Source organism: Vitis riparia, chromosome 7 (genome assembly GCF_004353265.1).
Source record: "Vitis riparia cultivar Riparia Gloire de Montpellier isolate 1030 chromosome 7, EGFV_Vit.rip_1.0, whole genome shotgun sequence".
NCBI lineage: Eukaryota > Viridiplantae > Streptophyta > Magnoliopsida > Vitales > Vitaceae > Vitis > Vitis riparia.
This window is the reverse complement of record NC_048437.1, coordinates 10,255,829-10,282,812: the sequence shown is the minus strand read 5'-3', so window position 1 is coordinate 10,282,812 and position 26,984 is coordinate 10,255,829. Positions and strand designations below refer to the sequence as shown.

Genomic DNA, 26,984 nt, shown 5'->3' with positions numbered 1-26,984 from the left:
TTTAATTGTAAAAAAATATAAATCCTTCTTGATAATCTTCTTAATAAATTTTTCCTTTTACCTTTTGTATAATAATTAAATACAAGAAAATAGAAATGTATAAATAAAATTATACATTTAATTTTTTATATCCTTGAATACATCCAAATTAAATAGCTCTTTATTTTAGTATTAAACGTGTTTTCAAGTTTTACATATGATTGTTGACTGTTAGAAATTATATTCAGCATATGTATGTTTTCTTTATTAAAGTATCTTCAATATGCATATTATTATTATCTGTTTTTATCATTTATTGAAGTTTGTCTTAATATTGATTAATTTTCATCACAATCGATCAATAATTTTTTGTCTAGATTTTTGTCCAATATTTTCATAAATTAAATCCAACTCCTAATACTTTCATAACTTCTCATATTTTAATCTTTGCTTGCAACTAATTGCTGTGACAACTTAAGCTTTAATATTGTGTTATTGCAATACCATATAAATGAAAACTATGTAAAGGTGCTATAATATAAAGATAATTTTCTGCATAATTCTTTGATTAAATAACCAATTCAGTATGACATAGAGAACTTGGAAGAATGAGGAGAGGGATATAATTCCTAAATTTTGAAATGATATGATATTCTCATTCTCCTAAGATTTACACATTGAGCCATAATTTTGTTTAGTTAGTACATGCTTATCTCAATTCTTTCATCACATTTTTTTCTTCGTGAAATATTTATGAAGATATTTCTAACTTTTCTTATTGTTTGAGTAGACTTTCTTCACGTCTACCTTATTATCAAAATTAATAAATATCAAATCGGAATTTAGGACACTTTCCAATCCTTGTATCACTCATAAAACGCTTATGACAATTACCATTTAGCAACTCATCTTTGGAAGCAGCCAGAGCATGAGGCTGAATGAATGTAGTGCATGCATGCATGTACCATTTGTTAGCCAATAAGGCGACAAGGTTCTGAAAATTTCCCATTGTTAATTTGCAAGGTATATTTGTTGAAGAGCTCATCTCAGAGACTTCACTCGAGAGCCCCCAACATCCAAAGAACTATCAAACCTGTATCAACTTCTTTCAAAAGCCATGGCAGATGATTAAACTACCAGGTGGGTGCTAGGATTAATAACTTAAAAGAAAACCTTTTATAGCCACGCTGCATAAACATGAATGGCATCATCCACTGATTGATTTATTCATAGTAAATGAGACAGCAATCAAATGGTTTGCATGTCTGCTTAATTATGAGATCTCAGACTCTTATACTCATCTTTGCTCATGAATGTTGTGACCAAGCTATATATAGTTTACAGTTTCAGTAACTAGTGGAAATGTACAGGAAAAAACAAGAAGCACTCAGATGCAGAAAATCCTACAGAAGGACAAGGTATTAATGAAGATCATGCTGAGTATAGGTTCTACTTGATTCAAGCTAATTAAAGTCTTAGAAGCAACTTCAATAAAATACTGATTTCTATAAGTTTGTATATATCAACGATCCCCCTCATATTTCTGTCCATGGTTGGGGTTCATCGAGCTTATTATATCCAAAGCAATATTGCTAGTCATACGCTTAAGAATTCCAGGTATTAATTATAAACCTATAGATGATTTTATTGAAGGGAATTAAGTCGAATTCCCAACGAGAAACAAAAAATAGAGAAAACACACACCAAAGAAAAACAATCACATGCACAAGACAGTATTTACGTGGTTCGGCAATTTACCTACGTCCACGGAGTTGAAGGGATATCACTATTATCAGGGAGACCTTCGACTACAATATTTTCTCTCTATATAAAACACGGCAACCACACCACACTAAAAAACCCTAATTACAAAAGGCGGTTCCACAATTGGCTAAACGGGCTCAAAAGATTTTTCCCTAGGGCACTGCCTCCGGACCCCCAAGAGGCTTGTCCATGAGCGCTCTGGCTTGGGCCTATCGGCCCAAGCCTTCGCTCCATGGACTAAGCCTCAGTAAATCTCCTATTAAAAAACCACACAATATTATTCGGGTCGGGTCGTCAAACCAAATCAAACAAAACTAGACTCCACAAAGCCTGACACTTATCATCCCAAATTCCTATTTTATTAATCTTCAAAATAGTATAGATTCTAATCATGTTTTTGATTGTTTGTCGATATATGTAAGGATCAAGTGAGATAAGGAAGGTCAAAGAGAAAAAGGAGATGCACATCCGGTCTCGTCATATCATGGACAAACTACTTAAACGTGCTAAAAGCTATTACGAGCAAGAAGAGAAGAGCAATAAGTGGCTTTCACAGTACTATGAAGACGAGATAACAAATAGTTTTTGTCTTTCAAAGTATGAGTACTTCAGAAGAGGCCACGGTATCCCCTTTCTATTTTTAAATCTGACTTAAATTCGCCTTAAGTTGGAATAGAATTAAATGCATATATTTAAGTTTAAATAATACCTCTATTTTTATTTAACTTAATTATTTTAAATGTATTAGTTTTTGTATACGAAAACATTTATAAATTAGTAATTACATATGTTTGTCCTTGTAAAATAAAAAAATTAAAAAATAAAAAGTTGTTATTTTTATTCTTATTTTATAGAATTATGGTCATAGTAGGTCCTTAAATAGAACTTGACATAGGTTATTTGAGAGTTAAGACATGTCAGTTGAACACATAATACGAGGATCTACAACTCAAGGATAGTAGAGGTAGTCTTGAAAAGCTAATAGCTTTCACCTTGTTAGACTATGGACACCAATTCATAGGGAGATTGAATGTCATGGATAGCAAGTTATGGACCCGAGCACATAATGTCTCATTATTATTTACATAGGCTATTGAACTTCAGTTGATTCTTTGTAGTGGGATGTTAAATCAACATTAGAATTGGATTCTGAGGAAGCCAATACTACTATGGGTCCAATGGTCCCCGCTCTAAGCTCATATACCTTGTTTGCACGGGTTGTGAGGGTCGGATTGGCTCTAGTTTCACTTTTGTGCATAAGAGCGTTTAGATAATTATGCAAGGTTGCACATGGGTAATTGAACAAGGTCTTTGGATTAGGTTCATTGATTAATTAGTAGGTCATGTTGGGTTAATTAATCAATTAGAGCCCAATTTGGGCTAGATTAAGTGACATTAGCCCATGTGGGCTTAAGTCACTTAAGCCCGGTTATGCACCTTATAAATACCCCCTAGGGGTTGGGGTTTCCATCACTTTCTATCTTCCACCATCCAGAGAGAAAAAAAGTCATAGCCTCCACCCTTTTTTCCTCCCCATCGGAAGTGTGCCAAATAATATACCAAAATTTTGTTAGGATATGCTTTGTTATCTTAAAAATGTACCTAAATTAATAGAGGGTCTACCTATATCATTCCGACGTCAATTGAGGTTAGTAACCATTGAACATGCATGACTAAGTAACGAAAAATGGATAATCGGCATCAAAAGAGAATTATCAAACTTAGATATGAATGCATAGTGGTGAAATGCAATGGACATAAATAACTATTTACCACTTGTACTCTTGCTCAAATTTTCCAATTAAAATGATCAATGTATTCAAATGGATGAAATAAGTGTTTCGTTGCTTAATATTAGACATGCTTTTGCGGGTGCCACTTCTTTTTGTCATTAGCCACTCACCTTTTAATAAAATTATACAAAATATTATCGAATTTTTATCATCAAAAAGATATGACCTAACAAAACTCATTATTACCAAGCCTGTTATAGTCTCTATAGCCTTCTATAATCAAGCCTCAGATGCCTAATAATTTGATGGTTTCTTCAAAGGTAACATTCAGTGAGCTATAATAATATAATTTTTGTATTTTTGTGTTAACATATCTTATACAATCACTCATTTCAATGACAAAATCAAAAGAAAAAAAAATTATCACGAAGTCTTTATGATATAAGATTGTATTCATGTGTTAATAATTTTATGTCTTTTTTAATTATTTAGTCAATAACATAATCAAAAGTGAAAAAAGTTTTATCAAAAACACACTATATACAAAAATTTAGTTATAAAATTTGAAAAAAAAAATGTATTTTTTGAGAAAAGCGCATGTTGAGACAGAACCCATAAAAGCATGACATCTAGTGTATTTTTTTTACAGCAAGTACTAATTTTATTTTTTTTATTCTGGACAACAAAAAATTGTTTTGAAAATAGTTACAAAGAAAGCTTAAAATATTAATTTGGTTCATTTTTATAAACCATGGGTCGCTATGATGCGTCCATTTGTAATTATGATTGTGGAACCCATAGCCAGTGAAAGAGGGCTCTCTTTATTAATAAAAGAAAGCAATTATACCATTAAAAAAACCAAAGGAAAATATGAGAGAAATAAATATGATGTAAGCTGTGAAGGGGATGTGGTGGCCAATTGGCATCAGTGGCTAGATTTCAGATAAACCAATAATTATTTTCAGAGATTATTTCTAAAATATAGTACTTTTCAAAATAATTCAAAATCTATGGCAATTTCATCAACAATGCGTTCCTATGTGGAAAAAAATCTACCCCTAAACCCGAGTAGTGTACTTTTTTTAATATAATATACCAAAATGTTATTAGGATACACTTTGTTATCTTAAAAACGTACCTAAATTAAAAGAGGTTCTACCTATTTCATTTTGATGTCAATTGAGGTTAGTAACCATTGAAAATGTATGACTAAGGAACAAAAATTGGATAATTGGCATCAAAAGAGAGTTATCAACCTTATATATATGCATGCATAGTGGTGAAATGTAGTGGACATAAATAAGTATTTGCCACTTGTACTCTTGTTCAAAATTTCCAACTAAAATGATGATCAATGTATTCAAATTTATGAAATAAGTGTTTCATTGCTTAATATTAGACATGCTTTCGTAGGTGTCATTTCTTTTTGTCATTAGCAACTCATCTTTTAATAAAATTGTACAAAATATTATCAAATTTTTATCATCAAGGAGATATGACCTAGCAAAACTCATTATTTCCAAGCCTGTTGTAGTCTCTGTAGTCTTCTATAATCAAGTCTAAGATGCCTAATAATTTGATGGCTTCTTCAAAAGTAACATTCAGTTAGCTATAATAATATAATTTTTCTATTTTTTTTATCAACATATCTTATAGAATCGCCCAATTTAATGACAAAATCAAAAGAACAAAATAATTATCATGAAGTTTTTATGATATAAATTTTTATTCAAGTGTTAATATTTTTATGTCTTTTTTAATTATTAATTCAAAAAAATATAATCAAAAGTGAAAAATGTTTTATCAAAAACACATTATATACAAAAATTTCATTATAAAATTTGAAAAAAAAAATGTATTTTTGATAGAAGCACATGTTGAGAGAAAACCATTAAAAGCATGACATCTAGTCTTTTTTCTTTTTATATAGCAAGAAATAATTTTTTTTATTGTGGAAAACAAAAAATTGTTTCAAAAATAGTTATCAAAGAAAGCTTACGATATTGCTTTGATTGATTTTTATAAAGCATGGGTAGTTATGATATGTCCATTTGCAATTATGATTGTGGAACCCATAACCACATAAAGAGGACTCCCTTTATTAATGAAAGAAAGCAATTGTACCATGAAAAAAAAAAATGAGAGAAATAAATACAATGTGAGTTGTGAAGGGATGTGGTGACCAATTGGCATCAATGGCTAGATTTCGGATAAAACAATAATTATTTTAAGAGATTATTGAAAATACACTACTTCTAAAAATAATTCCAAATCTATTACAATTTCATCTACAATGCATTCCTATGCGGAAAAAAAATCTTACCTAAACCCGAAAGTGTACTCTTTTCCAATACAATATACCAAAATTTTGTTAGAATACACTTTGTTATCTTAAAAATGTACCTAAATTATTATAGGGTCTACCTATTCATTCTAACATCAATTGAGGTTAGTAGCGATTGAACATGCATAAATAGCGAAAAATGGATAATTGGCATCAAAAGAGAGTTACAAACCTTAGATAAGCATGCATGGTAGTGAAATGCAGTGGATGTAAAGAAGTATTTGCCATTTGTACTCTTGTTCAAAATTTGAAAGTAAAATGATCAATGTATTCAAATGGTTGAAATAAATGTTTCATTGCATAATATTAAACATGCTTTCGTGGGTGGCACTTCTTTTTGTCATTAGCCACTCATCTTTTAATAAAATTATACAAAATATTATCTAATTTTTGTCATCAAGGAGATATAACCTAACAAAACTCGTTATTACCATGCCTGTTGTAGTCTCTATAGTCTTCTAGAATCAAGTCTCATATGCCTAATAATTTGATGGCATCTTCAAAGGTAATATTCACTGAGCCATAATAATATAATTTTTTAATTTTTTAAACAATCACTCATTTTCATTATAAAATCAAAAGAAAAAAATATATATACCACCAAATTTTTGTTCAATAACATAATCAAAAGTGAAAAATGTTTTATCAAAAACACATTATATATAAAAATTTAGCCATAAAATTTAACCAAAAAAAAAATGTATTTTTTTAGAACAGCACATGTTGGGAGAGAACCCTTAAAAGATGACATCTAGTATATATCTCTTACATCTAGTACTAGTTTTGTTTATTCTGGACAACCAAAAATTGTTTCGAAAATAGTTACCAAATAAGATATTGATTTGATTGATTTTTATAAAACATGGGTAGCTATGATGTGTCCATTTGTAATTATGATTGTGGAGCCCATAACCACATAAAGAGGCCTTCCTTTATTAATGAAAGAAAGAAATTGTACCACTAAAAAAATGAGAGAAATAAATTACGAAGGGGATGTGGTGGCCAATTGGCATCAATAGCTAGATTTCGGATAAAACGATAATTATTTTAAGAGATTATTTCGAAAATACAATACTTCTGCAAATAATTCCAAATCTATGGCAATTTCATCTACAATGTGTTCCTATGCGGAAAAAAAAAATCTACCCTTAAACCCAAAAAGTGCACTCTTTTCCAATATAATATACCAAAATTTTGTTAGGATACGTTTTGTTATCTTAAAAATGTATCTAAATTATTAGAGCGTCTACCTATTTCATTCTAACATCAAATAAGGTTAGTAACCATTGAACATGCATAACTAAGTAACAAAAAAAGGGATAAACCGCGTCAAAAGAGAGTTATCAAACATAGATATGCATGCATAGTGGTGAAATGTAGTGGGTGTAAATAAGTATTTACCACATGTACTCTTATTCAAAATTTCCAAGTAAAATGATCAATTTATTCAAATGGATGAAATAAGCGTTTTGGTTCTTAATATTAGACATGCTTTTGCATGTGCCACTTTTTTTTGTCATTAGCCACTCATCTTTTAATAAAATTATACAAAATATTATCGAATTTTTGTCATCAAGGAGATATGACCTAACAAAACTCATTATTACCACGCCTGTTGTAGTCTCTATAGTCTTCTAGAATCAAGTCTCATATGCCTAATAATTTGATGGCATCTTCAAAGGTAACATTCAATGAGCTATAATAATATAATTTTTGTATTTTTGTGTTAACATATCTTATACAATCACTCATTTTCTTGACAAAATCAAAAGAAAAAAAAATATATATATATATATATATATATATATATATATATATATATATCACCAAATTTTTATTCATGTGTTAATAATTTTATCTCTTTTCTAGTTATTTATTCAATAACATAATGAAAAGTGAAAAATCTTTTATCAAAAACACATTATATATAAAAAAAAAAAAAAAAAAATTAGCCATAAAATTTAACCAAAAAAAAAGTATTTTTTTAGAACAGCACTTGTTGGGAGAGAACCCTTAAAAGCATAATATCTAGTCCTATTTTTGTTTATTCTGGACAACAAAAAATTGTTACCAAAGATAGCTTAAGATATTGATTTGATTGATTTTTATAAAGCATGGGTAGCTATGATGTCTCCATTTGTAATTATGATTGTGGAACCATAACCACATAAGGAGGGCACCTTTATTAATGAAAGAAAGCAATTGTACCATTAAAAAAAAATGAGAGAAATAAATACAATGTGAGTTGTGAAGGGGATGTGGTGGCCAATTGGCATCAATGGCTAGATTTCAGATAAAACGATAATTATTTTAAGAGATTATTTCAAAAATATAGTACTTCTAAAAATAATTCCAAATCTATTCTATTTTCATCTACAATGCATTCCTATGCGGAAAAAAAAAAAAATCTACCCCTAAACCCGAAAAGTGTACTCCTTTTCAATATAATATACCAAAATTTTGTTATGATACACTTTGTTGTCTTAAAAATGTACCTAAATTATTATAGGGTCTACCTATTTCATTCTAACATCGATTGAGGTTAGTAGCCATTGAACATGTATAAGTAGTGAAAAATGGATAATTGGCATCAAAAGAGAGTTACCAACCTTAGATATGCATGCATAATAGTGAAATACAGTACTGGACATAAATAAGTATTTGCCATTTGTACTCTTATTCAAAATTTGCAAGTAAAATGATCAATGTATTCAAATGGCCGAAATAAGCATTGCATTATTTAATATTAAACATGCTTTCGTAGGTGCCACTTCTTTTTGTCATTAGCCACTCATCTTTTAATAAAAACTCATTATGATATAAATTTTTATTCATGTGTTAATAATTTTATAACTTTTTTAATTATTTATTCAATAACATAATCAAAAGTGAAAAATGTTTTATCAAAAATACATTATATATAAAAATTCAGGCATAAAATTTGAAAAAAAAAAATGTATTTTTTGAGAACAACACATGTTGGGAGAGAACCCTTAAAAGCATTACATCTAGTGTATATCTCTTACATCTAATACTTTTTTTTTTTTATTCTAGACAACAAAAAATTATTTTGAAAATAGTTACCAATGAAAGATTGAGATATTGATTTAATTGATTTCTATAAAGCATGGGTGGCTATGATGCTTCCATTTTTAATTATGATTTTGGAACCCATAACCACTGAAAGAGGGCCCCTTTATTAATGAAAGAAAAGCAATTGGACCATTAAAAAAAAAAACAAAGGAAAATATGAGAGAAATAAATATAATGTGAAAAATGAAGGGGATGTGGTGGCCAACAGGTATCAGTGGCTAGATTTTGGATAAAACAATATTTTTTTTAAGAGATTATTTCTAAAATACAATACTTTTCAAAATAATTCAAATGTATGTCAATTCAATCTACAATGCGTTCCTATGCGGAAAAAAATCTTTCCCTAAACCCAAACAATGTACTCTTTTCCAATATAATATACCAAATTTTGTTATGATATGTTTATTATCTTAAAAATGTACCTAAATTAATAGAGGGTCTTTCTATTTCATTCTAACGTCAATTGAGGTTAGTAACCATTGAACATACATGACTAAGTAACGAAAAATGGATAATTGGCATCAAAAGAGAGTTATCAAACTTAAATGCATGCATAGTGGTGAAATGCAGTGAATATAAATACGTATTTGCCACTGGTACTCTTATTCAAAATTTCCAAAGAAAAAGATCAATGTATTCAAATGGCTTAAATAAGCGTTTCGTTGCTTAATATTAGGCATGCTTTCGCATGTGCCACTTCTTTTTGTCATTAGCCACTCATATTTTAATTAAATTATACAAAATATTATCGAATTTTTATAATCAAGGAGATATGACCTAACAAAACTTATTATTACCAAACCTGTTGTAGTCTCTATAGTCTTCTATAATCAAGTCTCACATGTCAAATAATTTGATAGTTTCTTCAAATGTAACATTCAGTGAGCTATAATAATATAAGTTTTGTATTTCTGTGTTAACATATCTTATACAATCACTCATTTCAATGAAAAAATCAAAAGAAAAAAGAAATTATCACGAAGGTTTTATGATATAAGATTTTATTCATGTGTTAATAATTTTATCTCTTTTTTAATTATTTATTCAATAATGTAATCCAAAGTGAAAAATGTTTTATCAAAAACACATTATATACAAAAATTTAGTTATAAAATTTGAAAAAAAGAATGTATTTTTTGAGAAAAGCGCATGTTGAGACAAAACCCATAAAAGCATGACATCTAGTGCATTTTTTTAACATTTAGTAATGATTTTTATTTTTATTTTTTTGGACGACAAGGAATTGTTTCGAAAATAGTTGCCAAAGAAAGCTTAAGATATTGATTTGATTGTTTTTTATAAAGCTTGGGTGTTTATCATGCTTGTATTTTTAATTATGATTGTGTAACCATACCCATTATAAGTGGGCTCCATTTCTTAATGAGATAAAGCAATTGTACCATTGAAAAAAACAAATGACAAGATGAGAGAAATAAATATAATGTGAGTTGTGAAGGGGATGTGGTGCCCAGTAGGCATCGGTGGCTAGATTTTAGATAAAATTATGATTATTTTAAGAGATTATTTCTAAAATACGCTACTTTATAAAATAATTATAAATCTATGGCAAGTTCATCTGCAGTGCATCCCTATGTGGAAAAAAATCTACCCCTAACCTCGAATAGTGTACCCTTTTCCCATATAATATACCAAAATTTTGTTAGAATAGGCTTTGTTATCCTTAAAAATGTACCTAAATTAATAAAAGGTCCACCTATTTCATTCTGACGTCAATTGAGGTTAGTAACCATTGAACATCCGTAACTAAGTAATGAAAATGAATAATTGGCATCAAAAGAAAGTTATCAATCTTAGATATGCATGCATAGTGATGAAATGCAGTGGATGTAAATAAGTATTTGTCACTTGTACTCCTATTCAAAATTTCCAAGTAAAATGATCAATATATTCAAATGGTTGGAATAAGTGTTTCGTTGCCTTAAAATTGACATGCTTATAGGTGTCACTTCTTTTTGTCATTAGCCACTCATCTTTTAATAAAATTATACAAAATATTGTCAAATTTTTATCATCAAGGAGGTATGACCTACCCAAACTCATTATTACAAAGCCTATTGTAGTCTTTGTAGTCTTTTGGAATCAAGTCTCAGTTGCCTAATAATTTGATGGTTTCTTCAAAAGTAACATTCAATAAGCTATAATAATATAATTTTTGTATTTTTATGTTAACACATCTCATAGAATCACTCATTTTGATGACAAAATCAAAAGAAAAAAAAAGTTATCACGAAGTTTTTATGATATAAATTTTTTTCATGTGTTAATAATTTTATCTTCTTTTAAATTATTTATTCAATAACATAATCAAACGTAAAAAATGTCTTATCAAAAATACATTATATACAAAAATTTAATAATAAAATTTGAAAAAAAAATGTAATTTTTGAGAGAAGCACATATTGTGATAGAACCCTTAAAAACATGATATCTGATGTATTTTTTTACATCTAGAAATTTTATTATATTTTTTTTACAACAAAAAATTATTTCAAAAATAGTTGCCAAAGAAATCTTATGATATTGATTTGATTATTTTTTTACAAAGCATAGGTGTCTGTCATGCTTGCATTTTTAATTATGATTGTGGAACCCATTGAAAGTGGGCTCCATTAATTAATGAGATAAAGCAATTGTACCATTGAAAAAAAAAAACAAAGGAAAAGATGAGAGAATTAAATATAATGTGAGCGCCCCATGATTGTCCATATTAGTTCCATATCCTCCATGGATTACATAGATTGATAAAATTGTAAACTTTTACATTCAAAAAGCAAAACCTATACTTCTTTCGAATTGAAGATTACAACAATATATGAAAAATGACATTTTTAAACAAGAATAAAAGTTTTATACTTTCTTTAACGAGGCTTACAACCCATCTAGAGTAAAATGAATATAGAACCACAATCACAATATATAATCATCATATTAAAGATAAGAATCTCCCATGCACATAATTTATCCCTAGAGCCATAAGATAAATAAAATACTCTCAAAACTAAGATCAGCACATTCTAGAGAGGTTCTAACATGCAATTTCTAACCTATGGCTTGGATACCATTTGTAGAAAATCCTAAATTTTTATGTTCCCTATCCTAGGATCAGGTTAGGAGTTGAAAAACTTTCCTAGGCCTTTAGATCCTAAGCAATAGAAGTAAAGCATGCATTTTAAAACAAAATGGACCTAGATTAAAAGCTATAGAAAACATTACCTTGATTTGGATGTTTCCAAATCAAATTTGTGTAGTGAAAAATCTGAGTGAAGTCATAAATTGTCTCATAGACCCACGATCTTCTGTCATGATGACTCAACCTTGCTCTTGGTGTTAGGAAACCCTAGATTACTTTTTTCTCATGCCCTAGATCATTAAAGTTCATGTAAATCTATCCTAAACTCTCTAAATCTATCACACAACAAAAACATGGCATTTAAAACCCATAAAAGATATCATGGATCCAAGAAAGTTGTCATACCTATGATCCGGATGTTCCTGGATTGATTCCTATCAATGTAAAAAGCTTCAAAGATGTAGAAGATCTGGTAAATGTAGAAATCTTCCATTCGATGACTCATCCTTAAGTCTAAGCATTGAGATGGTGGAGATCTCAAGGTTAGAGGCTAAGGTTCTCTCTCTAGACTTTAAGGAGAGAAAGGCAAATTTGAACTTAAGAAACCCTAGCTCCTAAGAAGGGTATTTATAGGTTTCCTATTAAGCTGAAGTGACTTAAGCCTACCATGGGGGTCACTTAATCAAGCCCAAAAAGGTTATTAATTGATTAATTAGCCCAATAGGGTTCCAATTAATCAATGAACCTGGTACAAAGATACCATTCACTCTCCCTTGTGCAACCTTATGCAATTATCAAAACGCTTTTATGCACATAAGTGAATTAAAAACCCATCTAATCCTTCTTAGTTATGTCATCAAGGAATATGAGATCGAGCGAGGACCACTAGACTCATAGGACAATATTGGCTCCCTTAAAATCCAATTACGAAATTGACTCAACATCCCAATATAGAGAGTCAATTGCACTCTAATACCCTATGTATATTACAATGAGACACCAAGTGTTTAGGTTTGTGACATATTATCCATTGTATATTGTCTCCTCATGAATTAGTTATCCATAGTCTAACAAGGCGAAAGCTCTTAGTCTTTCAAGACTACCTTTACAGTTCTTAGGTTATAGAACTTCCTATTATGTGATCAAATGACATACTTTTTAGGATTGAGCCCATAAAAGCAAAACAATATGTAACAAAGTTAGACTTAACTATTCTCTTGCTATCCCTTTGGTGTATTGACATTGATTTAAGCATTCAGCTCATATCTCTTACATTGTACATGACTTAGGTGCATTAGGAGTTGCACAGAAGATACAAGTTATGGGTTCCTTGTAAGTTGATAAGTTGTCCACAGTTGGTTCATGGATTTGGGCAATTCAGTAGAGACGATAGTACACCACCTCCTAATTGAAGGTATGGCTTGTCTTGATCATCGGAATGGATTTCCCATGGTGAGTGTACCAGTGTATGTGATGCACATTAGACAAGATCTACAGTGAATCATGACACAAGGCGATCAATTGTCATGATTCACCAATCTACTATACTGTCTAGACTCTCAACCTTAAAAGGATATTGAGCTTGTGCCAAAATCAATAGGAGGTTTTGACCTATGAGTGAGACCCTAAAGTGGTCATATATCCCTATGGATTGGGTTATTGTTAATGAAGGCTGGTGGCAATAGGATTTCTCAATAAAGGCACCATGATATCTCATGGGATTGAGACAGTGTGTCCCATTGGGTGATCCAAAGGACATGTGATCATGAAATCTATGGTCACAATAATTCCTTTAATGGAATTTGTCATATGCTCCTTGTAGCTAGAGTATGTCATTTGATCACATAATAAGTGGGATCTACAACTCAAGGATTTGAGAGGTAATCTTGATAGGTGATAGCACTACCTTGTTATCTTACATACACCATTTCATAGGGAGTTTACTTGTAGTGGATAATAGATCATGGACCTGAGCACTTGGTGTCTCATTGTAATATACATAGGGTATTAGAGTGCAGTTGACTCTCTGTAATAGGATGTTGAGTCAATTTCAAAATTTGATTGAGGGAACCAATACTCTTATGGGTCTCAATGGTCCCCACTCTGAGCTCATATTCCTTGTTGCCACGGCTTATGAGGGTTGGATGGGTTTTTAGTTCACTTTTCTGCATAAGAGTGTTTTGGTAATTATGCAAGGTTGCACAGTGATAAGTAAGTGATATCTTTGGGTTGGGCTAATTGATTAATTAGGCCTTGTATGGTTAATTAATCAATTAGCTACCTTTTGGGACTAGATTAAGTCACCCAAGCCCATCATGAGCTTAAGTCACTTAAACCTAGTAGGAAGCCTATAAATACCCTTTTATGGGTTAGGGCTCCTAAGTCTTGTTATTCTCCCTTTCAGTCCAAAGAGAAAACCCTAGCCTCTACCCTTTAGATCTTCACCATCTTAGAGCCTAAACACAAGGAAGAGTCATCAGGCGGAAAATCATGGTGTTTACGAGATCTATTACGACTTTAGAGTTATCTACATCAATTGGAATTGATCCGAGAACATCCGGATCAAAGGTATGTGGTTTTATTCTCTAGATCTATGGTTTCTATGGTATCCTTATTGTTTTTTAATATTTGTTTATTTGTTGTTGATTACTACTCAAAAAGTACTCTTCTATAGCTTGAAACTAACTGTTTTAAAGACTTTTGAGTAGTAGTTAATACATTTCAACTCAATTGGCACATTAAGGAACCTAGCAAAGGTTACTAATCAGTTTTTGGCAAGTTTTGGTATTTTTGGTAGCTATTTGATCATTGAAACAAGCCAAGAATGAGGAAGAAGTTGGTGAAATCCATGGCAATGCAAGTTAAAGCTCAAATGCATGAAGAATCCAAGCTTTGGACCACTTCATAGCCCTTTGCCAAGCTAATTAGAGATGCAAGGAGGAAAGCCAGAGGAAGAAATCCAACAACAAGCAGTTTCGCATGGCTGTGCGAAATTTTGTTAGATTTTTATCTTCAGATATTTTGTGTAATTTCTTAATTTCTCCTTGTAACCAACCTAGATATTTTCTTTTTTATCTTTTTATTTATCTTTTAGGTAGCAAATATATAAGGAGAGAGATATGTGTGATATTAGGATGGATGTTTTTCATTAAAAACACTTGTAAATTCTCGTACTAAGAAATATACAAAGCTTTTGCTCTGTCTTTCCTTCTCATTTTTGTTTTCACTTTTCTTGCTAGCCAAACAACCTCTGAGGATGATTTCTCAGGGGATGAGTGGCTAGGTTTTACGTTTCTTGGAGTGATGGAAGTTAGGTGAAGGACCTGAATGCAAAGGTGGAAGTTGTCCTTGCTTTAAATGACAGTAGTTGTTAACCATCAATGGTTTTTTATTTCAAGGTTTAGCTTTAAATCTCTTAAAATCACCTTGAATGGCCAATACTTGGTAAGCTTTTCGGATTCCATGGATGCTTATTGCTAGATCCATGGATGTCTATTAGTTATCATTTACGAGTCATTGGAAGGTGGTTCAAGGTGAGAGTCTTTAGTGTTTGAAGCCATTAATGGGAAGCAACTATCATTTTCCATGAAACCTTTGGATCAAATCTTAATTGCTAAATATAAAACCGGTTTGGGAGATAACCATCCTTTATGTTATTATCCCCAACGTGAGGAGAAGATCCGGAATCTCCCCTTTTGCCTAAGGAACCCGTTCCTAGTGACCTACAGCTCCAAGAGACCTTTTCTTTATAGTTAATTTCACTTATTGTTTTTGCTTAACTTAAAATCAATCTTTACAACCACAATTCCATGTTCTTTTAAAGCTAACTTTCATAAGAAAAAGCACAATGTTATTTCCTTCAGTTAAGTCAATTATACAATGAAAACTCATCCTTGTGAACGATCCTAGAGCCACTATACTATGTTAGCTATGCTACCCTAGTGTGAGGTGATTTAGGTTTTATAAATTTTGTTGATAACACCCGTCTGAGCCAGAATCAAATGGCATGACTGCAATGGGGACGAATCAGTTGCGATAGATTTAAAGAGCTTAGAATAGATTTGCATGCACCTTACGCAATCTAAGGCATGGGAATCTAGTAATCCAAAGTTCCCAAAAATACTCTAGCTCACTAAAAGCATATATCAAATTCCAATACTAAAGGAATTACTACGAGCTCATAGATTTCATGATCACACTTTCTTAGAATCACCTAAGGGAACACACTATCTTAAAGTCTACAAGATATCAAGGTGTCTCTATAGAGAATACCTATTGCTACCGATTTCCATCAATAGTAACTTAATTCATATGAAATATATGATCACTTTAGGATCTTACCCATTGATCAAAGTCATTGCTAACTTCTACACAAACTCAATATTCTCTCGAGATTGAGAGACAATACAATATAGCAGCTTAATAAAGTCATGACTACCTAATAGCCTTATATCATGACTCATCATAGGTCTTGTCTAATTTGTAACCATACACACTAGTACATTCGGCATAGAAACCTCATCCCGATGGTTAAGACCAGCTATCCCCCCAATTAGGAGATACTGCACTACAACCTTAAATGGATTACCGAAGTCCACAAACCAGTTGTGAACAAATTATCTATTTGCAAGGCACTAATAACTTGGATCTTTCATGTAACTCCTAATACATCTAAGTCATATATAATGCAAAAGATATTAGGCCAAAATCCTCATAAAATATAATACATGAAATAAGGATAAACAAAATGAAGTTGGAATATCATTAAATGAATAATGAATTTCAAACCTATTACATCATGTTGTGCTTTTAAAGACTCCATCCTAACAATCTCTTACTAGCCCTCAAAGTGTTATGCTCTTAAAGCATACTAGATACTCATCTAAAACCTATCTTATCCTTGTGACCATCAAAGACTCTCCCCGTCAATAGAAGATATCTTTTATGCACATGTATGCTTAGATAACCACTTAATCCATATAGGATTATAAAGGAACCAGAAAAAATAAATAAATAAATTTATTAATGATTCTCAATCTATTACGTCATGTTATGCTTTTCAAGGCTCTATCCCAACAACAAGGTAGAAAGAATCCAATTGACATGTTGACCAAAGCAGTGATAATAGAGAAACTAGAGCTATGTGTAGCTTCAGTAGGTCAAGGACAGGGATAGGTTGTTTGAGTGTATCATAATCATTAATCATTAAAGGAGAATGTTTATTTATGCTTCAGTCTTCAAGTGAGAGATTGTTGGATGAATCTTGAATCAATCTTGTTACACTTCATAGGGAATACTAGGGGTTGAGCTACCCAATCAGCTCATAAAGGTTTAAGGGTGAACACGTCGTGGAACCTCTTTTTCTTCTTTTTTTTTTTCTTTTTTTGAATGACAAGTTTGACCTTATTATATATGTAACCCACTTATGATTTAGGGTTTCTTTTCAGGGAGATAAAAATCAAAGTGCAATCATAATTGAGAGGAGAGTGAGAGTCTTCACCATTGTAACATTTCTCTTTCATTTGATTAGTTGATTATCGAGTGTTGGTGCAATTCATGGATGTAAGGATCTCATTGATCATCGAACTACATTAAAAATCTCTTATCTTTTCTTTATTTCTACTTGTGTGTGTGTGGTTTGGTTAACACAAATTATTTTAAAAAACTATTAGAATCATTAATGAATCAAACACATTAAGTCTCACATGATTTTATATTTTTTTTCCCCCTAGTTAAAAAAAATAGAAGAAATAGTGTTATGCGTGGAGGAGAAATTAATATTATCATTTTGGACTAGCTATAATCCAATTTTTTTAATTTTAAATTATTTTTAAAAATTATTAAGCTAGTTAATGAATTCAATGCATTAAATCTTGCTTGATTTGGAGACCTTTCCCTAATGAGAAAATTCAAGAAAATTAGTGAATTCATTAAATTTTAAGTTTTTGCTCAATCAATGGAGTAGTATATGTTTGAGCATGAGGTGTTATATGTTTAAATAAAAGTTAATATATACATAAGCAAAGAGTAGTATAGACTTACATGTGTTTATTTGTATTCAACTTCTAATTGATTTTTTCGAAATCTTTTAAAATTTTTGCTAAGGAAACAAACTATGAGACTTGATATGTTAGATTCTTTTATAAGTTTATTAATTTTTAAAAATAATTTGGAATGTAAAAAATAAGTCAATAAATGCCATAATTTCTTGGGTCAAAATTAAAGGATATAAAAATATATATTTTATAGCGTGGAAAATTTTGTAAAGTAACAAATTTCAAAAAGAAAAAGAGTGGGTACATTTAGCAAGGAACATAAATGGGTTTATAAAATGGATAATAAGGAAAAAATTTAGAGTTACTGGTTTTTGGCCATTTGGATGATTTTGGTTTTGGGCTTTTGGTGCATAATAGCTCAAAGTTGGGGGACCATTTTTATTTTTATTTTTTTTTTTCCAAATTTCTGCCTAAAAACATAATTTTCCGTTAATAAAAGCCTTTGTCCTCTCTCTTCTTCTTCACTAAACCTTGGTTCTCAGCAGCAACAAAGGTAGGCGAAGGGCAGGGGCAATGGCTTCTACAGATGTTGCGGATGCAGAAGCAGGGCTAGGGCTTCTTCACGTGTTGCGGATGCAAAAAAAAAAAGGAGAGGATTAAGAGAGACTTGACTGAAGGCATCACCGGAAGTTGGGAAAGTGTAGTAAAGATATACGAGGAGCATCCGGAAGCTCACACGATGAAGATCGGTAAATTAAAGAACACTGCATTGCATATAGCGGTGGAAAGCCGGCGAGGAGACACAGTTGAACAGCTAGTCGAACAGATTACTAAGAGTACTACGGAAAAGCCTGAGGATGTTCTCTCTAAAAAAATGAAAGAGGGAATACTCCCCTCCATTTGGCAGCTTCATTGGGAAACATTGAGATGTGCAAATGCATCACCGGTGAGTATAAACAACTGTTGCGTAAACGCAACAAAGAGTCTGAAACGCCTCTTTTCTTGGCAGTTCGCCATGGTAAGAAAGACGCTTTCCTTTGGCTCTATAAAGAGTTCGAGGACGACACAGAAGCGCATGAGTGCTGTGGAATCCAGGGTGGAGGCACTGTTCTGCACTGCGCCATTGAAGGAGGATATATGGGTAAGCATTGAACTCTTAATTATACAAGTTTTAGAAAACAAAATTTTAAAAATGGTAAAACCAGCTAAGCGATGTTTCCAGGATTAGTAGAAGATTTTAGGATATAATTTAGAAACTGTTTTGGGATATGATTTGACTCCTCAGTCATCACTACCAAACAAGGTTTAGTTATATCCAGTGTTTCTTAAAACACGTCATACAGTACGAAACAGGCCTAATGTATTGTTTTTCTCCCACAGATCTCGCATTTCAAATCATTCAAATGGATGAAAATCCGAATCTCAAGGGCAAGCATCTCATGGACTACTTAGACGATGGAAAGTCTCCACTACATCTCCTAGCTGAGAAACCTACTGCATTTAGAAGCGGGATTCATCTCGGCTTGTTCAAGAAAATCATTTATAATTGTAAGTCTTTCCCAGTCAAAAACTACTTCCAAGTTCATGTGACCTTGAAAAAAAAGCCCCGGACAACAACTTTACTCTTATGATTAATATATATATATTAAAAATACAATATTAAAATAAAATTATACTAAATAAATTATTTTTAATTATCTTATTTTTACATTTGATTTAATTGTTAAACATATAAATCCTTCTTGATAATCTTCTTAATAAATTTTCCCTTTTACCTTTTGTATAATAATTAAATACAAGAAAATATAAATATATAAATAAAATTAAAAATATTTTAAATAAAAAAATAATTATATATATCATAATTTTTTTATATCCTTGAATACATCCAAATTAAATAGCTCTTTATTTTAGTATTAAACGTGTTTTCGTTGAATGTTAGAAATTATATTCAGCATATGTATGTTTTCTTTATTAAAATATCTTCAATATGCATATTATTACCTGTTTTTATCATTTGTTGGAGTTTGTCTTAATATTGATTAATTTTCATCACAATGGATCAATAATTTTGTCTAGATTTTTGTCTAATATTTTCAATATTTTCATAAATTAAATCCAACTCCTAATACTTTCATAACTTCTCATATTTTAATCTTTGCTTGCAACTAATTACTGTGACAACTTAAGCTTTAATATTGTGTTCGTGCAATACCATATAAATGAAAACTATGTAAAGATGCTATAATATAAAGATAATTTTATGCATAATTCTTTGATTAAATAACCAATTCACTATGACATAGAGAACTTGGAAGAATGAGGAGAGGGATATAATTCCTATATTTTGAAACGATATGATATTCTCATGCTCCTAACATTTACACATTGAGTCATAATTTTGTTTAGTTAGTATCCCACACTCTTCCTTACATCATGTATTACATGCTTACCTCAATTTTTTCATCACATTTTTTTCTTCATGAAATATTTATAAAGATATTTCTAACTTTTCTTATTGTTTGAGTATACATTTTTCATCATATCTACCTTACTATCAAAATTAATAAATATCAAATCGGAATTTAGGACACTTTCCAATCCTTAAATCAGTCATAAAACACTTACGACAATTACCATTTAGCAACTCATCTTTGGAAGCAGCCAGAGCATGAGGCTGAATGAATGTAGTGCATGCATGCATGTACCATTTGTTAGTCAATAAGGCCACAAATTTCTGAAAATTTCCCATTGTTAATTTGCAAGGTATATTTGTTGAAGAGCTCATCCCAGAGACTTCACACGAGAGCCCCCAACATCCAAAGAACTATCAAAACTGTATCAACTTCTTTCAAAAGCCATGGCAGATGATTAAACTACCAGGTGGGTACTAGGATTAATAACTTAAAATAAAGCCACGCTGCATAAACATGAATGGCATCATCCACTGATTGATTTATTCATAGTAAATGAGACAGCAATCAAATGGTTTGCGTGTCTGCTTAATTATGAGATCTCAAACTCTTATACTCATCCTTGCTCATGAATGTTGTGACCAAGCTATATATGGTTTACAGTTTCAGTAACTAGTGGAAATGTACAGGAAAAAACAAGAAGCACTCAGATACAGAAAATCCTACAGAAGGACAAGGTATTAATGAAGATCATGCTGAGTATAGGTTCTACTTGATTCAAGCTAATTAAATTCATAGAAGCAACTTCAATAAAATACTGATTTCTATAAGTTTGTATAGATCAACGATCTCCCTCAAATTTCTGCCCATGGTTGAGGTCCATCAAGCTTATTATATCCAAAGCAATATGCTGGTCATGCGCTTAAGAATTCCAGGTATTAATTATAACCCATAGATGATCTTATCATCCCAAATTCCTATTTTATTAATCTTCAAAACAGTATAGATTCTAATCATGTTTTTTATTGTTTGTCGATATATGTAAGGATCAAGTGAGATGAGGAAGCTAAAAGAGAAAAAGGAGATGCACATCCGGTCTCGTCAGATCATGGAAAGACTACTTGAACGTGCTAAAAGCCATCACGAGCAAGAAGAGCAGAGCAATGATAGGCTTGTACAGTTCGATGAGGACGAGGCAAAGAATTATGGTTTGTGTCATTCAGAGCATGAGTACTTCAGAAGAGGCCGCGGTATCCCCTTTCTATTTTTAAATCTGACTTAAATTCGCCTTAAGTTGGAATAGAATTAAATGCATATATTTAAGTTTAAATAATATCTCTATTTTTATTTAACTTAATTATTTTAAATGTATTAGTTTTTATATACGAAAACATTTATAAATCAGTAATTACATATGTTTGTCCTCATAAAATAAAAAAATAAAAAATAAAAAAGTTATTATTTTTATTCTTATTTTATAGAATTAAAATGTTTGAAAACTAACCATTTGATATAGAAAAGATGTTAATAGGAAGATTTTTCCAAATATCTCAAGCTCTCAAAATTTATTATAATAACCAAAAACTTAAAAAAAAAAAAAACAGTAATTTAACATTATTAATGTTGATATGCAATCATATTTGTGAGTTTTTAGCTAAATTGGTAATTCTGGACAAAATTCCTAAATGTTTCCTAACTCATTTTCCAATCCTCTTTGAACTACTTGACTTATGAAGATCAGAAGATTCGATTTGCTAAGAGACCAAGGTAAGCAATTGAATATGTGGTTGAACGAATTTGAATCAACCCCATTTTCAAAGTGTTGATTGTTTTGAATCATTTTAAAAGAATTAGGGAAGCTGGGAGAAATAATGTTTGCAAAAAGTTTTAAGTTACCTTATTTCTGGATCAATCCAAGTGTAGGGGAAAATCGATCCAAATAACTTCTTTTTTAGATCAGTTTTCAGTCATTAGATTAATGGTTTCTTTTCCCTTTTAAATACAAATTTCTCTCATTTCTAGGTAGAGAGACTGCAACAGTCGTTCTTGTGTTCCTCATTCTCTTCTCTCTTTAAGGTTGTTTGCTTTCCAAGAAATTTTCATTCAAGTTTTCAAGCAAATTTTTTTAATGGATTTTCTTGAGAAAGAAATAGGTTGCTTCTTCATTCATTTATCTCTTAATTTCGAATTTAGTTGGGTTTGTGTAAAAACACATTTTCTTCTTATGTGGATTCAAAAAGAGGCCAAGATCGCGCTTAGTGTGAATTACATGTGGCTCCAAAAGAAGAAAAGTGAGAAATTGAAAGTGAAAGGTACTAGTCAAGTGGTCCGAGAATGATTGATAGGTTTGAGTTAATTAAAACCTTATATTCAGTTTTTATTCTTCATAATGGACGTTTTCAATTGGTTGTAGGCCTGTGGTTTTTAAACTCTTTGGAGGTTTTCCACATAAATTCTAGTGTTGTCTCATTGTCTCTCATTCTCCTATTCATTTCATTTTCAGCTTCTAGCTATCTTTGAAATTTTGGACATCTAATACTTGGTTGAATGTTGAGATGAAACAAATATGAGATGCCTTTGGATGATTTAATGTTTTTTCTGAATATTGTTCTTAGGTATATTTGATATATTATACACTTTCTTTTAATCAAAATTTGATTTAAGGAATTGTGTTAGGGAGTATTGGAACATATGCTTGTGACTTGCATTTTAATCTTGTTAGGGAGTGTTGTTGCATTCACATTTGCATGTCATCTCTACTTCGTGTTTGAAAGTGTTTGCAAAGAGAAGGAAAATTTCTAAAAATCTTAATGTTAGATAACTTGTGTTGGGAGACCTTTTAAATTGGTCAATAACACCTATTCAACCCCTGTAGGTGTGTTGTATCATTGCAATTCACCTTTCAATATTCTCTACAATGTGCTTTTCTATTGCAGTTCGGCTGGGTCCCTCGATGCCAATACTGATTGCAGCAAGTAATGGCATTGTGGAAATGGTAGAGAAAACCCTGCAAGTTTTTCCCATGACCATTCATGACAGGGACTGCTATTGGAAGAACATAGTGCTGTTGGCAGTGGAGAACAGGCAGTCGCATCTATATGACTTCTTGCTCAAGAGTTCTCATCTTCTTGATAAAGACCTTGCACTTCATGCAGTGGATGGAAATTGGAATAGCGCATTGCATCTAGCTGCCAAGTTAAAAGATTATGAAAGCTGGCTTATCCCCTCCAGCACGTTGCAAATGCATTGGGAAGTCAAATGGTATGAGGTATGCAAAATTGATTTCTTAATTTGTTGTTTGAATTTTTCTCATGGTGTTACATTTGAGCTATTAATTGTAAATACAGTAACTTGGGGTTATGTACTTGGGATTATTGCAGTATGTGAAGAAATCCTTGCGACCGAATGTCTCTGCCAGTCCTAATAAGAGTCAAAAGACCCCTGACCAGATATTCACAGAAACACATAAAGAACTCTTAGAAAAAAGCAAAGAATGGCTCAACAGCACATGCAATTCCTGCTCTTTCATTGCAGCTCTAATAGCAACTGTCGCCTTTGCTTCATCAGCCACCGTACCAGGCGGAGTCGACCAAGACACTGGCAAACCAATTTTCCAACACCATTTGGCTTTCAGATTTTTTGCAATTTCATCCCTAGTTGCACTTTGCTCTTCCTTCATCTCACTGCTCGTATTTTTCTCCCTTCTCACCTCCAAGTGCCAATATAAAGATTTTAGTAAGAACGTGCCTAGGAACCTCTTATTTGGCTTAACCTCTCTCTTTATATCCATGGCGGCCATGTTGATATGTTTCATCTCAGGGCATCTCTTGATGCTTGACAATCAACTGAAATATTATGCTGCGGTTCCGGTGTATGCAGTCACCTTCTTGGTTATAACATTCATTTCCCTTCAGAAGTTTCCATCATTCTTTGCTCTTGTAAGGGCTAAATTTCATAACGTGCCTGAGCGTATTTACAAGGAGGATCCTTTGTAGGAATTTCATTTTTCCCCTTGTCTGAGCTCAAAGAGGACCTTATGCCATGGTGATGGCCAGACCTGATATTGATGTAATGTTTTAGTTGTTTTGTGTCTTTTAATATATATGATTGTCATCTTCCTCGTGGGACAACTAGAAATTTCTCAGAGCTTGAAAGGAACTACAAAGCATTTTATTTCACCAATAATCTCCTCAAGAGCAAGCCTGTTCTCGAAATGTCTGCTCTCAGTAATTTTAGCAATGAGCTCAATCATTTGTGTTAGTTATGGCATACTCTTAGGTGCTATTTGTTTTTGAACTTTTTGCTTAAAGCAACTTACTTTTAGATTTCAAAGCATTTATTTTTTTTTTTTTTTTTCTTTTTATTATTTGATTATCTATTTCTTAAATTTTTTTACTAAACAAAAATATCAAATATTTTGCTTTTTCTGAATGCTCAAAGTAACCTATTGATTTTTCTTTACTTTTTAGTGCTTAATAAAAATGAAATATTAAAAAAAACAAACAACTAAATATTTAGTACTATTAAACATTATTTAGTTTCTAGTTCTATTTAGAATTAAGTCAAAAAAACAAACACTACCTTAAATTCTTACTAACCTCAAATGATGGTACATGTTCAACTGAAATTAGGCTATAGCACATAGGAAGCTTCTCACCACATGGCTAGAGCCCACTAGGGCAAACTTGAATTTAGTAAATTTCCAAAAATTAGATTTGTCTTAATTTTTAATAAAATTCAATTAGAATATTTTTATTTTTATTATTTGAATGATAGATTTAGCTTATATGTGTAAGTAATTCAAACCTAGAAGGTTTCTATATTTTTATTAATATGGGTTTCCTAATTTAATATTTGTGAGGTTTATAAATAAAAGTTTAGGTATTAGTTGAAATAGAATCGAAGGTACAATGGATTCCTCTTGATTTTCTCTCATTAATTGTCTCTTTGTATATAATTGCTTGTTATGTGTTTAACCCTATTACTCCAACAAACTAATATAAGAGCCATAAGAAACAAAAAATTGATAAGTGGGATGTTTTTATTTCAAATTCCTAAACACAACAAAGACTACTATAACAGTTGGAATATGAAAATAAAGGCTTTGTTTGGTTTGTAGAATACATGGACGATTACAAGGAGCCACGACATGAGATCAATATATATATCCTCAAATAGTAAGGATTTTTTAAAAGATACAAGATAAAAAAAGACAAGTAAACTCTTACCCTTATCAATCAAGCAATAATATATTAAGCACCTTTAAGAAGTTAATTAATTTCAAGTACAACTACTGCATACGAAAGATGATTTGATAAGGTATGAAAAGTTTATCTTCAAAGTAATGGAGGAAAATTTTAAAGTATGAATATGAAAGAATTGGAATCGAGCTTAGATTATTTTTCAAGTATCGATGATTGTGAATATATTAAAAAAATGATGAAACTAGAAAAATACGTCAATCTTTATATTCAAAGCTTAATTATACTTTGTGGCCTTTGAAGAGTTAAATTATTTGAATTCTATTAGAACCAATCATCTTATGACTCATTACAAGTCCATGAAAGAAGATTGAAATGAAAGAATCGTGAAAAATTAGAAAAAGTTTTCAAAGTACAAAGATTGCATTAAAGAAAAAGAAAAAAAATATTAGCAATGAAAGAAGCCAAAATAACGATACTGTAGGCATGGTCAAGGCCATTTAAATAGAGAAAAATATGATTTCAATTTATTAAACGATGAAGCATCAAATCAAAATTCATATTCCTCACAACATCATGGAAGAAGGCATAAGGTAAAACCAAAAAAGAATGTATGATAAATCTTAAATTCAATGTTGTTATATCAAAATCTTGGGCATTATACATATAAACTATTTAAGTGATACTAACAATGTGGAAAAGAAAACCAATTATGTTGGAAAGAAAAATGAATAAGAACTTACTTTATTATTAACACATAAACGAGACATTAAGGAGAAAAATGTTTGGTATCTTAACGTCGGAGTAAGAAATCTGATAAAATAAAGGCTAAACTTAAATGAGAAAAACACCCAAGAGTAGGGTGAATTGTGTTTTTCAAAAACTTTGTCAACACAACAAATTCAAGCATAATAGAAATAAAAAATAAAGAGATAGAGTTAAAGAAACCAAACTCAGATTTTATAGTGGTTTGACACTTCCTTGATTACGTCCACTCTCCTCAATCTCCTAACCGAGTGAGGGTTCTACAACTTGAAACTTCAATCAAGCTTTCAATCTCTTTTACACTTGGATTCTTGTTCCAATGGGCTCTTATACAATCTCTTCAAGATTCAACTCACTTAAAGGATTTAACACTCAATTTTTACAAGAATGAATCCCTCAACCTATCTCAATGATGGCTCAAATACAAATCAAAGTTAGGATGAAACACAAAGGTGCACTAAAGGATATGCAAGTGTAGATTTAATGCACCAAGAAAGAAATGAGAGCTTTTAAGGCAAGAACAAGAGGGTAGACAATTGAATGCAAGTGTTTTCTATATCATAAATGAAGTGGAGCTCTCAATTTATAGGTTTCTAACCTCAGG

The 26,984-nt window shown here is 31.1% G+C and overlaps 1 protein-coding gene across 1 annotated transcript; it reads left to right on the top strand.

Moving 5' to 3' along the window:
- The first annotated feature begins 1,377 nt into the window (after positions 1–1,377).
- On the top strand, positions 1,378–24,592 carry LOC117919198 (ankyrin repeat-containing protein ITN1-like). The gene is made up of 5 exons (XM_034836324.1): positions 1,378–1,397; positions 21,255–21,349; positions 21,461–21,664; positions 23,351–23,682; positions 23,795–24,592. Exons 2-5 carry the CDS (start codon positions 21,283–21,285, stop codon positions 24,407–24,409), a joined length of 1,218 nt encoding a protein of 405 aa, XP_034692215.1. The 5' UTR covers positions 1,378–1,397; positions 21,255–21,282; the 3' UTR covers positions 24,410–24,592.
- Positions 24,593–26,984: the final 2,392 nt, after the last annotated feature.